The 17230-nt window shown below is 71.1% G+C and overlaps 1 protein-coding gene across 1 annotated transcript in view; it reads left to right on the top strand.

The window, feature by feature from the left end:
- Positions 1–16677, top strand: part of LOC125345227 (kinesin-like protein KIF26B) — a 154893-nt gene extending 138216 nt beyond the window's left edge. Inside the window, 18 exon segments of the mRNA XM_048337443.1 lie at positions 3667–3829; positions 4549–4792; positions 4795–5252; positions 5254–5445; positions 5447–5812; positions 5871–6347; positions 6349–6505; positions 6508–6602; positions 6604–6797; positions 6799–6873; positions 6875–6929; positions 6931–7094; positions 7096–7282; positions 7284–7394; positions 7396–7429; positions 11653–11855; positions 12229–12379; positions 16529–16677. Of these exon segments, the coding sequence (XP_048193400.1) occupies positions 3667–3829; positions 4549–4792; positions 4795–5252; positions 5254–5445; positions 5447–5812; positions 5871–6347; positions 6349–6505; positions 6508–6602; positions 6604–6797; positions 6799–6873; positions 6875–6929; positions 6931–7094; positions 7096–7282; positions 7284–7394; positions 7396–7429; positions 11653–11855; positions 12229–12379; positions 16529–16677 (3475 nt within the window).
- The last annotated feature ends 553 nt before the right edge of the window (positions 16678–17230 follow it).

Below are 17230 nucleotides of genomic sequence, written 5' to 3'. Positions count from 1 at the left end.
GAACAAAGAGGCCCTGAGTTCCCCAGTAATCACACACACACACACACACACACAGCCTCTTGCATGCTAAGCAAAGCCCTCCCACAGAGCAACATCAGAAACATCAGATTCATCCTCTCTCCACTTGACCAGATGGTGATATAAGGATCATTCTATGGGGGCCAATCTTGTTTGCAAACCAAGCAAGTATCCTGGGGTCCGGGGACAATCCAGTCGTTTACGTCTATCATTCCTTCGTGTCGGCCTCCATTGAAAGGCCATGGACTCTCCCTTAAGTTATCAAATGCATAACATCGTGCCTCAGACTTACGCCAGTAATGGAAACCATTCTTAAACCCAGTTGGTTTGTTGTGTGAAGACTGCAGGGTCTGTTTCTCTCAACCACACATGATGCCAGAAGGCGTTTCAACAGCACCACCCCATCCCTCACCCCCCAGCCTCCATTCTACTGGACTTCAAAGGAGTTGATTCTTGGGCTCATGTGCTTAACAACTGTCTTTCTAGTTTTCCCTGGCTGGCAACTGGTTAGTGGGAACCTACTGAACAATTATTCTTGACACAAGAGAGAACAGGCCAGGCTTAGTCACTCTGATTAGCAGACTCCCATCACATTGGAAGAGTTTTGAACCACAGATACAAAAACAAAACTTTAAATCTGAGACTGTCACTCTGTGCATCAAAGGACACTGCCATGTAATTTCAAACTCACGAAGAAAAATATTTGTAAGTCAAATACGCAATGGAAGATAAATACTCAGAATCTATAACACATTCCTAAAATACAACAAAGCTCAGTTCCAAAGTGGACAAAGGAACCTGGTATCAGTGGCTCACACCTGTAATTCTAGCTACTCAGGAGACGGACATCTGAGGATTGTGGCTTGAAACAAACCCAGGCAAAGAAAATCTATGAGATTTATCTCCAACTGGCCAGCAAAAAGTCAGAAGTGAAGGTATAACCCAGGTGGTAGAATATCAGCCTTGAGTGAAAAAGTTCTGGGACAGTCCCCAGGGAGTTCAAGCTCTGGGACCAACACACACACACACACACACACACACACACACACACACAGTGGTCAAAGGACTTGAACAGATTTCTCCAAAGAGAATCTGCAAATACCCAAGGCCTGGGGATGGCACTCAACGCCAGCAGTCATCAGGAGCTGCAAAGTAAGATTGGAAGAGTCCACTTCTTGCTGAGTGGCATAACTATTATTAAAGAGGGAAAGTACGTTCTGGCAAGGATGTAGAGAAAATGGACCCCTTTGCATTGCCAGTGGGGATGGAAAGTGGAGAACCACAAGTTAGCCCTTCTTCAAAAAGTCAAGCACGTGACCCATGGCCCCCCCTGGAGTGGAGAGCGGGACCCCCACAGGCGCCGGTCCCTCGCGTTACCTCGCCCGAGTCCAGGCGTGGCGACAGCCCTGGCCCATCGAGAGATGGAGGAGAAGCAGAACGTGCCAAATACGTCCGAGGAACTATCATCCAGACAAAAAGTGCACCGTTCTGGCTCGTGTGTGCTGTGGATGAACCTCGAGAGCAGGTTACCTGAAATAAGCCCGCCCCAGAGCATGACAGGAGACAGCCGGGAGGCCGCGGCGGGCGGGCGGCGGCTCGGGGAGGCTGAGGCAGGGAAGGGCACGGGCCGGATGGCAGAGGCGCTGCTCCCGCGGCCCGTGAACCTGAACCCGCTCCACGGGGCCACAGCTGTGGCTCACGGCACGTGGATCTTACCACCATTGAACAACGAAGAGCAGTCGACTTCCGAGGATGCACGGCCCCGTCAGTACCGCCAGACCCTACACACGTGTGCGCTAGCACGCACACACGCACAGGAGCACCCACTTTTCCCCCTCAATGACATGTGGGAGTGGGAAGGGAGGGTGGAGGTGGCCGCGGGAGCTGTGCAGAGGCTTACAGCCGTCCCAGGAGGCCAGAGAGAGTGCTCCATGCAGACGTCCCACCCGGGAGGGTGCTCCACATGGACTTCCTGCTCGGGAGGATGCTCCACGTTGACATCCACCTGGGAGAGTGCTCCTCCATGTGGGTGTCCCGCCTGGGAGGGTGCTCCACATGGACTTCCTGCTCGGGAGGGTGCTCCATGGGGACGTCCCGCCCGGGAGGGTGCTCCACGTCCCGCACAGAGCTGGCCGCTGCAGCCCGAGCCGCCGTGCGGTCTTCCGCTGTGCTCGTTACTGGACGGCAAGCGCTCAGGCCGACGGCGGGCTGCGATGGTCTGACCCGAGTCCGCGGCCCGCTGTGCTCCGGGAGGAGCCGCAGGCCCTCGTGGCGGCTGCCGCCCGCTCCCCGGTGCCGCGTCACGCTGTGGGTCGGGAGCGGAGGTGCGAGCGGGGAGCCCTGTCCCGACCTGGACGGCTCGCAGGCAGCCCCCGGGGCGGAGCACTCCGCGCCATCCCACCCATCCTCCCCAAACGAGCGCATCCGTGTGCGCATGCCGCGGCCGCAGGCAAGCTCCGTGCTCCCGAGCCAGGCCCCAGGCACCTGCGGGAGGGAGCGGAAAAGCGGCTCCGTGCTCCCGAGCCAGGCCCCAGGCACCTGCGGGAGGGAGCGGAAAAGCGGCTCCGTGCTCCCGAGCCAGGCCCCAGGCACCTGCGGGAGGGAGCGGAAAAGCGGCTCCCCGGTGGAGAGCGAAGCCGGGGCAGGGCAGGGCGGGAGCCTGCGGGACCGGACAGCCACGGGAGCGCGCACCGGGCTGCCCGCCAGCACGCTCTTCAACCGCAAGGAAACTCTGCGTGTCCCTTCACGAGGCAGAAGAGCAGCCATTCAACCAGATAGATGGCCTCCAACAGAAGCTCACGGAGCAAGGCCGCGCGGCGCTCCGCGGGCAAAACGGCTGTGCCCAGAGCTCACGAGACCGGGAGGCGCTGGGCGCTCAGTGCTCCTCGCGGGCAGTTCCCGGTATCTGGGGCAACCTCAGCACGTGAACAGCCGGACGGGACGGGACGGGGCGGGACGGGGCAGCCCAGCACCACCCAAATGGGATGCACGGCCCCTCCTGAGCAGAGATGAGGCCCGCGGCTCATCGCAGGCACCCCGGCCTCCTCCAAGTGTCTGCCACCCCCCACCCCCACGGAGCACTGTCCTGGTGGACACTTTGAGAGGGGCTTGGAGCCGGGCTCCATTCCTGCCCCCTCCTGGCCTCCATTCCCCCCACCACCACCACCACTTTTATCTCTGATTATTTGCTGAAGAAAAGCTCTGGTGTATTTGTACCTTCTCCAGCGCCGAGAACATCAGCCCTGCTTCCCCAAAGGCATTAATTGGTCCCAGATGAGAAAGAAAACCTCTGCAGCCCCCCCCCCCCCCCAGCTGCCTGCGGTTGGGGGTGAAGTGGCCATTCTCTTGCATCTTCTGTGGGTCTGAGCTGGGGGTTTCAGAAGGGGACACGGACACGAGAACGACCCACCTCCAGCCCCACCAACACCTCACACGCACGTGCACACGCAGAGGGCACGGGACAACAGGGCACAGCCTCGGGGTGGGGAGCGTGCTGGGGTCAGGGGGTGCGTGGTGGCACCTGAGAGGAAGAGCCGCCGCTCACGGCGGGAGGGTGCAGACCTGGGGCCCGCAGAGCCCCTCGGCGGGGCCACCTCCCTCTTGCCGTTCCCGGGCCCCGCCCTGACGCCGCCCCCCCCTGTCGGGCAGGGAGAGCAAGCTCACCATGCTGCTGCGCGAGTCCCTGGGGAACGTGAACTGCCGCACCACCATGATCGCCCACATCTCCGCGGCGGCCAGCAGCTACGCCGAGACCCTGTCCACCATCCAGATCGCGTCCCGCGTCCTGAGGATGAAGAAGAAGAAGACGAAGGTGAGGGGCTCGCCGGGGCGGCCGGGCGGGGACCCGCGCTTCCCCGGGGGTGGGGGGCACTTTCCCCTTCTTCTCACGGGCTTCTTGCCCCACCACACAGCCTCACAGGCAGTGCAGTGTGACGGGGTAGCTCTGGGGGGCCAGGCGGGCCCGCACTGCCAGGGGGAGCCCCACTGGGCCTTCCCGGGGGCGCCTGTGCCCAAGCAGCCGTGGCGGGGATGACAGGCCCCGCCCCAGCCGTGGCTGGGCGGCCATCAGCTGCCTTCCACACCCATGCGGAGTCAGCTTCCGGGGGCCTGTCGTGTGTGTGTGTGTGTGTGTGTGTGCGCGCATGCGTGTGTGTGTGTGCGCAAGCGTGCACACTGGTCCTGGAGCTTGGCCTCAGGGTCTGGGCGCCGTCCCTCGGCTTTTCCATTCAAAGCTGGTGCTCCACCCCGTGAGCCGCGGCTCCAGCGCGGGCGTCTGGAGGCGGCTTGGGAGGCGGGGGAGTGTCACGGAGGGGCCGGGGCGGCGCTCCTGGGGTGCAGTGAAGAGGTCAGGGACCGGATTCAGGTCCCGGCCTCGGACCTGAGAGAGAGAGGAGGCCGATGGACGGGGCTGCCTCGCGGGCTTCGAGCCCCGGCCGCCGACCCCGGGCCCCCGCGCGCTGGACTGCGGGGCGCGGGGCGCCCGCGGGGGGCCCCCGCCGAGGCAGGCGCTCACGCCGCCCTCCCCCGCAGTACACGTCGAGCTCCTCGGGGGGAGAGAGCTCCTGCGAGGAGGGCCGGATGCGCAGGCCCACGCAGCTGCGGCCCTTCCACGCCCGCGCCGCGGCGGACGCCGACTTCCCCCTGGGGCCCCTGTCCAGCGACCCCGACTACTCGTCCAGCAGCGAGCAGTCCTGCGACACGGTCATCTACATCGGGCCCAACGGCATGGCGCTCTCCGACAAGGAGCTCACGGACAACGAGGGGCCCCCCGACTTCGTCCCATCGTGCCCGCCCTGCAGAAGAGCCGGGCGGACCGCCGGCCCGAGGCGGTGGAGGCCGCGGCCCGCGCGCCGGAGCGCGACTGCCTCAAGTGCAACACGTTCGCCGAGCTGCAGGAGCGGCTGGACTGCATCGACGGCAGCGAGGAGCCCAGCGCCTTCCCCTTCCGGGAGCTCCCGGCCCCCGGCGCCCCGCTCTCCGAGTCCGACCCGGAGGACGGCCCGCGGGCGGGCAGGGCGGGCGCGGAGCCGCGGGCGTGCCCCAGGCGGGGCGCCCGGTCGCCGGCGCCCGGCCCGGCCTCCCCCCGCAGCGTCCCGGGCAGCAGCGGAGGCCAGCGGAGCCCCCCGGGGCTCGCGCAGAGCCCCGGCCTCCGGAGCAGCCGCGAGAGCCTGGCCTCCTGCGGCCCGGCGGACGGCAAGCCCCGGCCCCTGGGCACCCCGCGGCTGGGCGTCGCCCAGCCTGTCCAGGGCCCCCGAGTACAAGCCCCCCGGCTCGCCCGCGCAGAGGTGCAAGGTGTCACCCAGAAGGGCGTCCCGCCCGGGCCCGCGCCCGCCCCCGGCGAGGGCCCCCAGCAGCCCGAGTCTGCGCACCCCGCCCGCGGGGATGAGCCCCCGGGCTCCGAAGAAGCCCCTGTCCGCCGCGAGAGAGGGGTGCCCCCGAGCCCCCGGGGGAGGACGGGCCTCGGGGGGGGCTCGCCCCGGACCCCGCCGCGGAGATCCTGAGCCCCGCCACGGTGACGGTGCAGCCGGCGCTGGAGCTGAACGGGGAGGACGAGCTGGTGTTCACCCTGGCGGGGGAGCCGGCCCGCGGCGGCCGGGCCGAGGGCCCCCGCGCCCGCCCCGGCCCCGGCCGCGGGCTCCCGGCCCGTCAGCATCATCGGCAGCGTGAGCGAGGACCCCCGAGAGCGGGGCCCGCGCCCGAGGGGAGCTCCCCCCCCCAGCTCGCGGCCGAGCCTCACCCCGCGGGCAGCCGCGCCCCGGGGCCCGGCGCGGGGGAGGAGCCCCCCGGCAGAGCGGCCCCGGCCAAGGGCGGCGGGGTCTCCGGCCGGGCCGGGCCACGGTCGCCCTCTCCAGCGTGGCCGGCCCGGGCGGCGAGGCCTCCAGCCCCACGAAGACCGGCCTCGCCGTGTCCCCGCGCCCCCCCGGGAGCCCCCGCGCCGGGGCCCGGACAGCAAGGACGCCGGGGCCAAGGAGGACGTGACGTTTGAGGACCCCTGGCTGAAACGAGAAGAAGAGCCGGAAGGACGAGGACGGGGCTCTCCCGGGGCCGAGGGGTCCCGGGGCGAGGGGGCCCCGGACGCCGCCGGGTGTCACGAGCCGGACCGGGACGAGGAGCCGGGCCCCGGGGACAGCGAGGCGGTGGCCGCCCCGGGCACGGACGGCCTCAGGAGGGTGGCCGACGGCTGTGAGATGGCCCCGCCCGGCGCGGCCGCCCCGGCCCCGTGCGCGTGCAGCAGACCCCTCCAGTCCAGCAGCCTCCCTCGCGCCTTCCAGAAAGCCAGCCGCCAGGAGGGCCCCGACGGGCTCCCGTGCCCGTGTGCGGCCCCAGCCCCGCAGCCCGGGCCCGGCCCCCGGCGCCCCGCCCTCCAAGGCCACCCTGGAGCGGAAGGTCGCCTCCCCCCAGCACGGCGTCCTGGCTCGCCCCAAGGGGACGCCCCCGCTGCCCCCCGTCCGCAAGTCCAGCCTGGAGCAGAAGAACCGGAGCCAGCCCCCAGCACAGCCCCCCGGGCCAGCCCGCCCCCCTCCCGGCCGAGCCCGCCGGACGAGGCCGGCGGCAAGAGCAAGGACGCCAGCGGCGGCGGCAGCAGCAGCAAGCAAGCTCTTCAGCGCCAAGCTGGAGCAGCTGGCCAGCAGGACCCACTCCCTGGGCCGGGCCACGGTCAGCCACTACGAGTGCCTGTCGCTGGAGCGGGCCGAGAGCCTGTCGTCCGTGAGCGCCCGGATGCACGCCGGCAAGGACAGCAGCACCTGCCCCGGGCCGGCCGCGGCCCGCCCCCCGCCCCCGGGGCCGCCTCGCCAGGGCCGGCCCGGCCAGGGTCTCCGCGGTGAGCAAGCTCCTGCTGGCCAGCCCCAGGGCGGGGCCCGTCCGCGCCGCCCACCAAGACGCTCAGCTTCTCCACCAAGTCGCTGCCGCCGGCGGGGGGGCCAGAGCCCGCCGCCGCCGCCGCCCGCCGGCGGGAAGCCGCTGTCCTGGTCCACGCAGTCGCTGAGCCGCAGCCGGGGCGCGGGGCCCGCGGCCAAGCCGCCCCTGCGCGCCGCCAACGGGCGCGTGTCGGAGCTGCTGCGGGGCGGCGCGGGCTGCGGGCGGGCCCGAGGAGGAGCGCGCGGGCCCCGGGCTCCCGCTGCCCTCGCCCTACAGCAAGGTGACGCCGCCGCGGAGGCCGCACCGCTGCAGCAGCGGCCACGGGCAGCGACAACAGCAGCGTGCTGAGCGGGAGCTGCCGCCCGCCATGGGCAAGACCGCGCTCTTCTACCACAGCGGCGGCGAGCAGCGGCTACGAGAGCGTCCTGCGCGACAGCGAGGCCACCGGCAGCGCCTCCTCCTCCGCGCCCGACTCCACCAGCGAGAACAGCAGCTCGCTGGGCGGCCGCTGCCGGCAGCCTCAAGGCCCCAAAGAAGCGCTCCAACTCAGGTAGGGCGGGCGGGGCTGGGGGGAGGGCGGGGCTGGGGGGAGGGCGGGGCTGGGGGGAGGGCGGGGCTGGGGGGAGGGCGGGGCTGGGGGGAGGGCGGGGCTGGGGTGAGGCCGCGGGGCTGGGGGGAGGGCGGGGCTGGTGGGGGAGGGCGGGGCTGGGGGGAGGGCCGGGCAGGTGCGTGGGCCGGGCTGAGGGGAGGGCGGGGTGGGGAGAGGGCAGGGGCTGGGTGGAGGGCCGGGCAGGTGCGTGGGACGGGCTGGGGGAGGGCCGGGCTGGGGGGAGGGCGGGGCTGGGGGGAGGGCCGGGCAGGTGCGTGGACGGGCTGGGGGGAGGGCGGGGCTGGGGGGAGGGCGGGGGCTGGGGGGAGGGCGGGGCTGGGGGAGGGCGGGGCTGGGGGGAGGGCGGGGCTGGGGGAGGGCCGGGCTGGGGGGAGGGCGGGCTGGGGGAGGGGCCGGGCTGGGGGGAGGGCGGGGCTGGGGTGGGAGGGCCGGGCAGGTGCGTGGGACGGGCTGGGGGGAGGGCCGGGCTGGGGGGAGGGCGGGGCTGGGGGAGGGCGGGCAGGTGCGTGGGCCGGGCTGGGGGGAGGGCGGGCTGGGGGGTGGGCGGGCTGGGGGGAGGGCCGGGCAGGTGCGTGGGACTGGCTGGGGGGAGGGCCGGTGCTGGGGGGAGGGCGGGCGCCTCGTCTCCCTGCAGGACGTGGCCACCGCGCCCGGAGGCCACGCCGGGGTGGGAGGCTGGGTGTGAGGCCTGGCCCCGCCGCCCCTTGCCGGTCAGCCCAGCGGAGGATGGCCGGGGCCGGGCACCCCGGGAGGCGGGCGGACCCCGCCGGCTGGTCGTGGGGACCCCAGGCCCGGAGCCCTCCGCCTCTGCGTGGTGTACCCGCCTGTGCAGGTACACCGCTCGCTCTGTGAGGGGGCCGGGAGCCCCCCTGTGCGGAGCCCTCACAGCGGCCAGAGCCCCCCTGGAGCTCAGGACCCAGCGGCTGTGGGAACCCCGGGGTGGCGGGGGTCCTGGTGGCCCCCAAGTCCCTGGCAGCCGTGCCCAGGGTCGTAGGACGGAGCTCGCTGGGTCTGGTGGGGTGTGGATGGGAAAGGCCCTTCCCCCCCCACCCGCCACCCCCCCACCCCCCGTGTCCCTCCCCACCCGCGCCCAAGCGGCCCGCGGCACCTCCCACACGCAGGAACTGGCTGTGGGGGCCGACGTGTCCACGGGGGCTGGGGTGACGTGGACGGAGGTGCGAGGCACAAGGAGGAAAGGACCGAGGTCAGAGCTGCGGGTGCAGACACCATGAAGAGGGGGGTGCGGGGTGCCGAGGGGAGCACGGCCGTCCAGGCGGCCTCAGAACACGGCCGGAGCCATGGCTTCCCAGCTGCCCTCCAAATCGCCCCCACTTGCTCTACTTGTTAAGTGTCTTATGCGATGAAATTTTATGCCGAGTCCCCCTGGAGTTGTGGCCCTGGCGGGACCGGGAGGGGTGGTCCCTGCCCCTCCCAGCTGATCTGCGCCCTGCACCCACCGCCCTTGTGGACTGGAAGCCTCTTCAGGAAGGCCCTGTTCGGGGTTCCAGGGCGAGGGTGCTCAGGAGCGGGCTTTCCCTTTCCTACGGTCCAGCAGCTACGGGGACACCGCCATAAACCACCCTGAGGAACTCTGCCACCGTGAGCTTTACCATCCCCAGTTTTCCTGACATAGACGCCCCCATTGCTGGTCACAGACGTGGTGGACAGCCCCATCCCCCCCATTGCTGGTCACAGACATGGTGGACAGCCCCGTCCACCCCATTGCTGGTCACAGACGTGGTGGTGGACAGCCCCGTCCCCCCCATCCCCCCCGTCCTGGGTCACAGACGTGGCGGTGAGGATGTTTGGTGCTAGCAAGCAGCTCAGGCCCATCATGGCCGTCTGTGCCTTGCGGCCTGCGTCTCCCAGCGTCTCCGTCTCCGAGTCTGTCTGGCCGCACTTGGGCTACACAGGTTGAGCTTCTCCCCGTCGGCACAGACTTTAGTGGCCAGGCACGCAGGCACACTGGGGGCACGTGGGCACACTGGGGGCACACTGGGGGCACACTGGGGCACGTGGGCACACTGGGGGCACACTGGGGCACACTGGGGCATGCGGGCACACTGGGGGCACACGGGCACACTGGGGCACGCAGGGACACTGGGGGCACACGGGGGGCACGCAGGCACACTGGGGGCACGCGGGCACACTGGGGCACACTGGCACGCGGGCACACTGGGGCACACTGGGGCACGCAAGCACACTGGGGCACACTGGGGCACGCTCGGGGCACGCGGGCACACTGGGGCACGCTCGGGGCACGCGGGCACACTGGGGCACGCTCGGGGCACGCGGGCACACTGGGGCACACGGGGGCACGCGGGCACACTGGGGCACGCTCGGGGCACGCTCGGGGCACGCGGGCACACTGGGGCACACTGGGGCACGCGGGCACACTGGGGCACGCGGGCACACTGGGGCACGCAGGCACACTGGGGCACACTGGGGCACGCGGGCACACTGGGGCACGCGGGCACACTGGGGCACGCTCGGGGCACGCTCGGGGCACGCGGGCACACTGGGGCACACTGGGGCACGCGGGCACACTGGGGCACGCGGGGCACACTGGGGCACGCTCGGGGCACGCGCGGGGCACGCGGGCACACTGGGGCACGCGGGCACACTGGGGCACACGGGCACACTGGGGCACACTGGGGCACGCGGGCACACTGGGGCACACGGGCACACTGGGGCACACTGGGGCACGCGGGCACACTGGGGCACACGGGCACACTGGGGCACACTGGGGCACGCGGGCACACTGGGGCACGCGGGCACACTGGGGCACGCTCGGGGCACGCTCGGGGCACGCGGGCACACTGGGGCACACTGGGGCACGCGGGCACACTGGGGCACGCGGGCACACTGGGGCACGCTCGGGGCACGCGCGGGGCACGCGGGCACACTGGGGCACGCGGGCACACTGGGGCACGCAGGCACACTGGGGCACGCTCGGGGCACGCTCGGGGCACGCGGGCACACTGGGGCACGCTCGGGGCACGCGGGCACACTGGGGCACACTGGGGCACGCGGGCACACTGGGGCACGCTCGGGGCACGCGGGCACACTGGGGCACGCTCGGGGCACGTGGGCACACTGGGGCACGCGGGCACACTGGGGGCACTCATGGCTGCCTGCGCGGGCGGGGCGGGCCTCACAGCGGCTCCGGTCGCGGTGGCCCTCTGGTGTCCGCGCTGACCGCGGCTGGGTGGTTCCCGCGGGTGTCCGGGTGCGGTGCGTCCTGGCTGGGTGGTTCCCGCGGGTGTCCGCGTGCGGTGCGTCCTGGCTGGGTGGTTCCCGCGGGTGTCCGCGTGCGGTGCGTCCTGGCTGGGTGGTTCCCGCGGGTGTCCGCGTGCGGTGCGTCCTGGCTGGGTGGTTCCCGCGGGTGTCCGCGTGCGGTGCGTCCTGGCTGCGTGGTTCCCGCGGGTGTCCGCGTGCGGTGCGTCCCGGCTTGGACTTGGGAATCCGACACGCGGGGCTGCGGGCTTCATGAACGCGGAGGCCGAGCGGGCGGGACTCCCAGCGCCATGGCGGGGCGGCTCCTGCTGCCTGGTGACCGGGCAGCGGAGGGCGGGCAGGCAGGAGCTGGGGTGCACAGTCCCCGTCAGCGAGCCCCCCGGAGGCCTCACCCCCTGGCACGAGGCCCCTCTGAGAGGCCAGCAGCCTGCCAGTGCGGCCTTGCGCTCCCGCCCTTCGCCGCGCGCTCGGGATCCCCGCCAGCAGGCTCTTCTGCGGAAGCCCCTCGTTGCCTGGCGTTTACAGCTCGCTCTCTTGCGTTCTTGGGGCCTCAGTTTCCCTTGTAGGAGAACTGAACGAGCCACTGTGTGTAGTCAGCGAGGGCCAGGCTCGCCAGTGCCTGACCTTCCCCGGCCGCGGGCCGGCGCTCGTGCCGGGGTCCTGGGGTCGGGGGCCTGGCGGCGGCGGACGCCCTCACGGGGCTGAGAACGCCCTGTGCCGAGGGCGCCCCGGCCCAGAGGCGCCGCCGCTGGGGCACGGGCTCGGGAAATCGGGGGTGGGGGGCCCCGGGAGGCGGCCCCGGAGGCGGGGGCGGGGGGAGCGTCCCCGGGCGCCCGGGGGGCCGCGTGGGGTGGGGCGCGTGAGCGGCGGGCGTGCGGCTGTGCGCGGTGGCGAGCGTGCCGCGTCTCCTCGCGTCTCCGCCTCAGGCTCCCAGCGACGGAGGCTCATCCCCGCGCTGTCCCTGGACGCCGCGTCCCCCGTGAGGAAGCCCGCGGCCGGCGCGGGGCTGCGCTGGGTGGACGGCCCTCTGCGCGGCGCCCCGCGGGGGCTGGGGGAGCCCTTCGAGATCAAAGTCTACGAGATCGACGACGTGGAGCGCCTGCAGCGGCGCCGGCACAGCGCCGGCAAGGTGAGGCCGGACCCGCCGCGGGCCCCGGGGGGGGGAGGGGGGGAGGGAGGGAGGGGAGGGGAGGGGGGCCTCCACAGACCCACGGGGCTGCAGAGGGTTCCCCCCGCCCCCCGGAAGGCCCACGTCTGCGCGGGCCCCCCCCCCCCCCCCCGCGCGCAGGGGCCTGTGGGTGCCCCCCCCCGCCAGGGCTGCTTGGCTGAGGCCGCCCCCCCCCCCCGCGCACAGGGGCCCGTGGGTGCCCCCCCCGGGGCTGCTTGGCTGAGGCCGCCCCCCCTCCCCCTCCCCGCGCGCAGGGGCTCGTGGGTGCCCCCCCCGGGGCTGCTTGGCTGAGGCCGCCCTCCCCCCCCCCCCCCCCCCCCCCCCCCCCGCGCAGGGGCCCGTGGGCTTCAACGCGAAGCTGAGAATCCTGGAGCACCGGCAGCAGCGCATCGCCGAGGTCCGAGCCAAGTACGAGGGGCTGATGAAGGAGCTGGAGGCCACCAAGCAGTTCCTGATGCTGGACCCCGACAGGTGGCTCCGAGAATGTAAGGACCCCCCGCCCCCCCCGCAGCCGCCGGGGCCCGCCCGGTGCTCACCCACGCCCACGGCGAGTGTCCCAGACCCACAGCGGTGCTCACGCTCACGAGTGTCCCAGAGCCCACAGCGGTGCTCGCGCTCACGAGTGTCCCAGACCCACAGCGGTGCTCACGCTCACGAGTGTACCGGACCCACACCGGTGCTCACGCTCACGAGTGTCCCAGACCCACACCGGTGCTCACGCTCACGAGTGTCCCGGACCCACAGCGGTGCTCACGCTCACGAGTGTACCGGACCCACACCGGTGCTCACGCTCACGAGTGTACCGGACCCACAGCGGTGCTCACACTCACGAGTGTACCAGACCCACACCGGTGCTCACGCTCACGAGTGTCCCAGAGCCCACACCGGTGCTCACGCTCACGAGTGTCCCAGACCCACACTGGTGCTCACGCTCACGATTGTCCCAGACCCACACCGGTGCTCACGCTCACGAGTGTACCGGACCCACACCGGTGCTCACGCTCACGAGTGTCCCAGACCCACACCGGTGCTCACGCTCACGAGTGTACCGGACCCACAGCGGTGCTCGCGCTCACGAGTGTCCCAGACCCACAGCGGTGCTCACGCTCACGAGTGTACCGGACCCACACCGGTGCTCACGCTCACGAGTGTCCCAGACCCACACCGGTGCTCACGCTCACGAGTGTCCCGGACCCACAGCGGTGCTCACGCTCACGAGTGTACCGGACCCACACCGGTGCTCACGCTCACGAGTGTACCGGACCCACAGCGGTGCTCACACTCACGAGTGTACCAGACCCACACCGGTGCTCACGCTCACGAGTGTCCCAGAGCCCACACCGGTGCTCACGCTCACGAGTGTCCCAGACCCTACCCCGAGGGCTCACGCTCACGAGTGTCCCAGACCCACACCGGTGCTCACGCTCACGAGTGTACCGGACCCACACCGGTGCTCACGCTCACGAGTGTCCCAGACCCACACCGGTGCTCACGCTCACGAGTGTACCGGACCCACAGCGGTGCTCACGCTCACGAGTGTCCCAGACCCACACCGGTGCTCACGCTCACGGGTGTCCCAGAGCCCACACCGGTGCTCACGCTCACGAGTGTCCCAGACCCTACCCCGAGGGCTCACGCTCACGAGTGTCCCAGACCCACACCGGTGCTCACGCTCACGAGTGTCCCAGAGCCCACACCGGTGCTCACGCTCACGAGTGTCCCAGACCCTACCCCGAGGGCTCACGCTCACGAGTGTCCCAGACCCACACCGGTGCTCACGCTCACGAGTGTACCGGACCCACACCGGTGCTCACGCTCACGAGTGTCCCAGACCCACACCGGTGCTCACGCTCACGGGTGTCCCAGAGCCCACACCGGTGCTCACGCTCACGAGTGTCCCAGACCCTACCCCGAGGGCTCACGCTCACGAGTGTCCCAGACCCACACCGGTGCTCACGCTCACGAGTGTCCCAGAGCCCACACCGGTGCTCACGCTCACGAGTGTCCCAGACCCTACCCCGAGGGCTCACGCTCACGAGTGTCCCAGACCCACACCGGTGCTCACGCTCACGAGTGTACCGGACCCACACCGGTGCTCACGCTCACGAGTGTCCCAGACCCACACCGGTGCTCACGCTCACGGGTGTCCCAGAGCCCACAGCGGTGCTCACGCTCACGAGTGACCCAGAGCCCACACCGGTGCTCACACTCACAAGTGTCCCAAAGCCCACACCGGTGCTCACACTCACGAGTGTCCCAGACCCACAGCGGTGCTCACGCTCACGAGTGTCGAGTGTCCCAGACTCTGGGGAGCCGGCGGTGACCACAGCTTCTCAGCTCTGCAGGGCAGGAGGGCCAGATTGTGACGGGCGCCATGTCCCTCCTGCATTTACGACACCCCAGGGAAGCACAGGCAGCAGCCCAGTGGGACTGCAGGCCACAGAGGCCGCCACTGCACCCTCCCCCTCCCCCACGGGCCTTCTCCACTGCGCCCTCCCCCTCCCCCACGGGCCTTCTCCACTGCGCCCTCCCCCCCCACGGGCCTTCTCCACTGCGCCCTCCCCCTCCCCCACGGGCCTTCTCCACTGCGCCCTCCCCTCCCCCACGGGCTTTCTCCACTGCGCCCCTCCCCTCCCCCACGGGCCTTCTCCACTGCGCCCTCCCCCTCCCCCACGGGCCTTCTCCACTGCGCCCTCCCCTCCCCCACGGGCCTTCTCCACTGCGCCCTCCCCCTCCCCCACGGGCCTTCTCCACTGCGCCCTCCCCCTCCCCCACGGGCCTTCTCCACTGCGCCCTCCCCCTCCCCCACGGGCCTTCTCCACTGCGCCCCTCCCCCTCCCCCACAGGACCCGCCCCCTCACCCTTTCTGTCTCTTGGACGTGACCTCTCCTGGGATGGGGAGCCTCGGGGCACGTGGGTCCCTGACGCTTCCAGCAATAGACGCCCGTGGCCTCTGGCCTGTGGGCTGTGTGGCCTCTGTGGGCGGCCCTGTGGAAGGCAGGGTGCAGACTTTTAAGAGGACTTGAGAGCAAGATCAGAACCCCACGTCAAGTGGGGTGACCGCCTGCGGCTCCGGACAGACCCGCTCGCCCCCAGCTGTCTTTGCAGCTGCTCGTCTTGGGGCGCTGCAGGGCACCGTGGGGCGCTGTGGGTCCTTGTGGGGCTCTGTGGGGCGCTGTGGGTCGCTGTGGGTCGCTGTGGGGCACCGTGGGGCGCCGTGGGGTGCTGTGGGTCGCTGTGGGGTGCTGTGGGTCGTTGTGGGGGGCACCGTGGGGTGCTGTGGGTTGCTGTGGGGTGCTGTGGGTCGCTGTGGGGCGCTGTGGGGTGCTGTGGGTCATTGTGGGGGGCACCGTGGGGTGCTGTGGGTCGCTGTGGGGTGCTGTGGGTCGCTGTGGGGTGCTGTGGGACACCGTGGGTCGCTGTGGGGTGCTGTGGGTCGCTGTGGGGTGCTGTGGGGCACCGTGGGTTGCTGTGGGGCACCGTGGGGTGCTGTGGGGCACCGTGGGGCACCGTGGGGTGCTGTGGGTCGTTGTGTGGGGCACTGTGGGGTGCTGTGGGTCGCTGTGGGGTGCTGTGGGTCATTGTGGGGGGCACCGTGGGGTGCTGTGGGGCGCTGTGGGGTGCTGTGGGGCGCTGTGGGGTGCTGTGGGGCGCTGTGGGGCGCTGTGGGGTGCTGTGGGGCACCGTGGGGGTGCTGTGGGGCACTGTGGGGTGCTGTGGGTCGCTGTGGGGTGCTGTGGGGTGCTGTGGGGCGCCCGCAGGCCCGCACAGTGGGTTCTGTTTCCAAACGCCGGGCGGCTGCTCAGGAGCCCCGCTCTCCTCTGGTCATGGCCGGCTGTGGGCCTGGAGCACGAGCCCCACGCGGCAGCGCCCCCCCCCCCCGTTCCCACCCCACCCCATGTCCCTAGCCATGGCGTCTCTTGCTGCTTTGTTTCTATTTTATTTCTGACCCCAGGGCGGGGTGGACGGGACGGGCGGGCTGGGTGCGTGGCGGGGCCGGCAGGGCTGTGGGCGGCGCGAGTGTGACTGGCCAAGACGGCAGCGTGGGCCTCCGGCCAGGCCCCCGCCCACGGGGTCGGCAGCGTGGCCCTCCGGCCGGGCCTCCGTCCACGGCGTTCCCCCCGCGCGGAGGGCGCCAGCCCGCTTGCCTGGCCGCCATGGGACACGGGTGGGGGCCCCGACGCCGGCCCCAGGAAGGGAGGGCCGCGCCCGCCCGCCCGCCGCGCTGGCCGAGTCCAAGGCTTCCCGGTCCCGTCTCAGCGCGTCCCGAGCTCCGGCCTCCTCCCTGTGGGTAGACGCTCGTGTGTCACCACGCTCCCGACGCCCAGGGAGGGGGGACTCCACAGGGCTGCTGCCTGAGGGGCACAAAGGGCCACCAGGGGCCCGTGTCGCTCAAGGCAGAGCCCGAAGGGGGGCTTCTCCCTGGCACCCCCCCCCACCGACTGTAGCTAGCTAGGAGGAGCGCAGGGGCGTGGGTGATGGGCGTACGCAGAATCAACTGGAAGCCCAGCCCTTAGCGATGGCCGGGAGGCCGAGGCCAGAAGGGAGGGCACCCGGGGGGCCCACGTCAGGAGCTGGGCCCCTGCGGTAGAGGGGTGCTCACCGGGCCTCTCCCCCCCCCCCCCCCCACGCAGTTGACCTGGAGCAGGTTCTGGAGCTGGACTCCCTGGAGTACCTGGAGGCGCTCGAGGGCGTGACCCAGCGCCTGGAGAGCCGGGTCAACTTCTGCAAGGCTCACCTCATGATGATCACCTGCTTCGACGTCACCTCGCGGCGCCGGTGAGGGGCGCCCCCCCCCCGCCCGCCCGTCAGAGCCGCCGCCCCGGCGACAGCACGAGCAGCACGAGGGCCGGAGGAAGTCTGGACGCGCACGGAGAGGAAGGCGATCTGCCCGCGCCTTCTGCAGGGAGGGCGCGGATGCGAACCACGAGGAAGGAGAGCGGCGGGAAGCGCGGGGCGCGGGCCCGGGGCGGAGGGGGCGTGGAGGGGCGCGGGGCGTGGGGAGCGCGGCCCGAGGGGCGGCGGGACGGGGCCGCGCGGACACAGCCACGACCGCCCGGGTCCGGGTTAAGTGCCTTGCAAATCTTCACGGTTGCCCAGACGTGTGTGTCCCCATCTCCGTGTCCAGACGGTGCTAGCCGCGGGGCAGCCGCAGACAGAGCCCCGCCGCCAGGGCTCGCCGCGCCGTCCCGCTGTTTATCTATCCTGACTTGTGTTTGCAAGTGAGTCGTGTCTGTAGAGCGCTGTGCTGAGCAGCATTGCATACGAATAAACGTCCACCACCTTTCACGGTGACTCTGACGTGGCCGCTCCGGCAGGGCGGGCTCGGGGGGCCG

The sequence above is a fragment of the Perognathus longimembris genome, unplaced genomic scaffold (assembly GCF_023159225.1).
Source record: "Perognathus longimembris pacificus isolate PPM17 unplaced genomic scaffold, ASM2315922v1 HiC_scaffold_5425, whole genome shotgun sequence".
Classification (NCBI taxonomy): domain Eukaryota; kingdom Metazoa; phylum Chordata; class Mammalia; order Rodentia; family Heteromyidae; genus Perognathus; species Perognathus longimembris.
The sequence above is the reverse complement of the archived record's forward strand: the minus strand, read 5'-3'. Positions and strand labels throughout refer to the sequence as shown.